The sequence below is a fragment of the Etheostoma spectabile genome, chromosome 9, assembly GCF_008692095.1.
Source record: "Etheostoma spectabile isolate EspeVRDwgs_2016 chromosome 9, UIUC_Espe_1.0, whole genome shotgun sequence".
Classification (NCBI taxonomy): Eukaryota; Metazoa; Chordata; class Actinopteri; order Perciformes; family Percidae; genus Etheostoma; species Etheostoma spectabile.
Genome location: NC_045741.1, coordinates 27,605,839 through 27,607,623, shown reverse-complemented (window position 1 = coordinate 27,607,623; position 1,785 = coordinate 27,605,839). Strand labels below are relative to the sequence as shown.

Genomic DNA, 1,785 nt, shown 5'->3' with positions numbered 1-1,785 from the left:
CCAATCAGAGTTTTCTGTTGCACGACTAAAACAACTTTTGAACGTTGCTCCACCTAAACAAGTTCCTTCCCGAGGCTATTTTGCAGCGGCTCTGTACAGAGCCTAGCACCGCCAAGACGATTGTGATTGGTTAAAAAAAAAAAAAAATAGACCAGAGCATTTTTTGAGTTTTTCTCCCGTCCGGGAATGCGTGGACTAGCCAGACCCTGGCTAGTCCACAAACACTGTTGCCCATGCCTTAAGTATTATATATACACAACTGCATTGCGCAATTAAATTCTGATAAAACAATTCCATTAGAATTTGACTGATCCTGATTAGGAAAAGAATCTATACATACATTTATTGCAAAATTCTTGCAAGGATTGCCTGCACTAAATGCATGGAGCACTGTTTGGGTTGTGGTGCTTTAGTACTGTAGTAATGTTGTTAATTTTAAAAGATTAAAAGAAAAAAAGGTTACCATCAGCCTTTATAACAGTAACATCTCCAACTGAAATCTGTTCATTTCAACTGAATGGCCATTCTGTATGCCTCTGAGACCTTGTTGCAGTTGAATGAACTGTGTCTTAGACTTAGACCTAGACTTCTCTTTATTAATCCTTTTGGGATGACTCCTGCAAGGAACTTGAAATTTCCACCAGCAGTTTTTAGCAAGAAAAAGGAAAATACAGCATAGAGAGAAAAGAAGATAGTATAAAGTTAGCAATAATAAAAGTAATAATAATGATAAATAATAATAATAAAACATTTGGCCATAAAAAGACATAAAGACATGACCATAAATTATCAGTGTGTCAAGTGTCAAGTCACGTGTTCAAGTGTCCAGGTAATTATGTGAGTCCAGGTATGTCTGTGTATGTACTGTCCTCTTTACCATATTAACTCTATTTCCTCCTCCCCCCAAGTGAGGGGTTGTAGAGTGTAATGGCATGGGGGACAAAGGAGTCCTTGAATCTGCTGGTCCTACACTTGGGAAGGAGAAGCTTCTTAGCATCTCCTGGGTCTTCAATAATTACTGCCTAAATGTCTTGACAAAACAGCGATGTTTAAATATAAGACAGCGTTTCAATTATCCAAGTTTAATTTTGTATGACATTTTACAACATTACTACTCCTTTTGAAACATTACTATAGACTATAAAACCCCACAGGAGCAAAGGCAGGGGTGGCTGACAGTTCTGCTCTTTAATAATTCAAGCTGATGTGCTAATGTTAAAATTATGTATAGATGAGCAGACATTAAACTACATTTTACAATGTGCCTTAACTTCAAACGTCATTGTGAAGTCGGAGAATGTGGTTGTTTGGTAGAAAATCTTATTACCTTACTGATAAAGCGCTAATTGGGCAATAAACTGTTATCCATCTCTATTTGCCATCACAATAAAGTAGTTCCATTTTCATTTGCCTTAATAGAACTCTGCTGGGGAAAAAGCATCAAGTGAAGGAATGGGTCAGTGCTTTAATGGACACAGTGAGGAATAAGGCCCCTGGTGTGTGACCGTTTTAGGCAAACCTAAACTTAAGCGTGAGAGTGTGCGTGTGCGTGTGTGTATATACCTGCAGTTCCTTTGTGTCCTTCTCCAAGCGAAGTCTCTCAGAAGTTTCAGTCTCCAGCAGCTGGGAGGCTGACTCCCCAGTGTTCCGCTCATCAGCCAGCTCTGATGAAAGCTCTGAGATCTGGATCAACACATGAACATACATATGAACATACATATGGACATACATATGAACATCCATATGAACAAACATATACACACACACACACCCACACACCCACAC

General features: G+C 38.9%; 1 protein-coding gene and 1 long non-coding RNA gene across 17 annotated transcripts in view; both read right to left on the bottom strand.

Moving 5' to 3' along the window:
- LOC116695664 (uncharacterized) overlaps window positions 1–1,785 on the bottom strand; it is an 813,105-nt gene that overhangs the window by 161,258 nt on the left and 650,062 nt on the right. The window lies entirely within an intron of this gene.
- Window positions 1–1,785, bottom strand: part of LOC116695586 (unconventional myosin-XVIIIa) — a 157,236-nt gene that overhangs the window by 59,321 nt on the left and 96,130 nt on the right. For all 16 annotated transcript variants that reach the window (XM_032525935.1, XM_032525936.1, XM_032525943.1 and 13 more), the window contains one exon: window positions 1,564–1,683. In XM_032525935.1, coding sequence (XP_032381826.1) covers window positions 1,564–1,683 — 120 coding nt within the window. The remainder of the gene's footprint in view (window positions 1–1,563; window positions 1,684–1,785) is intronic.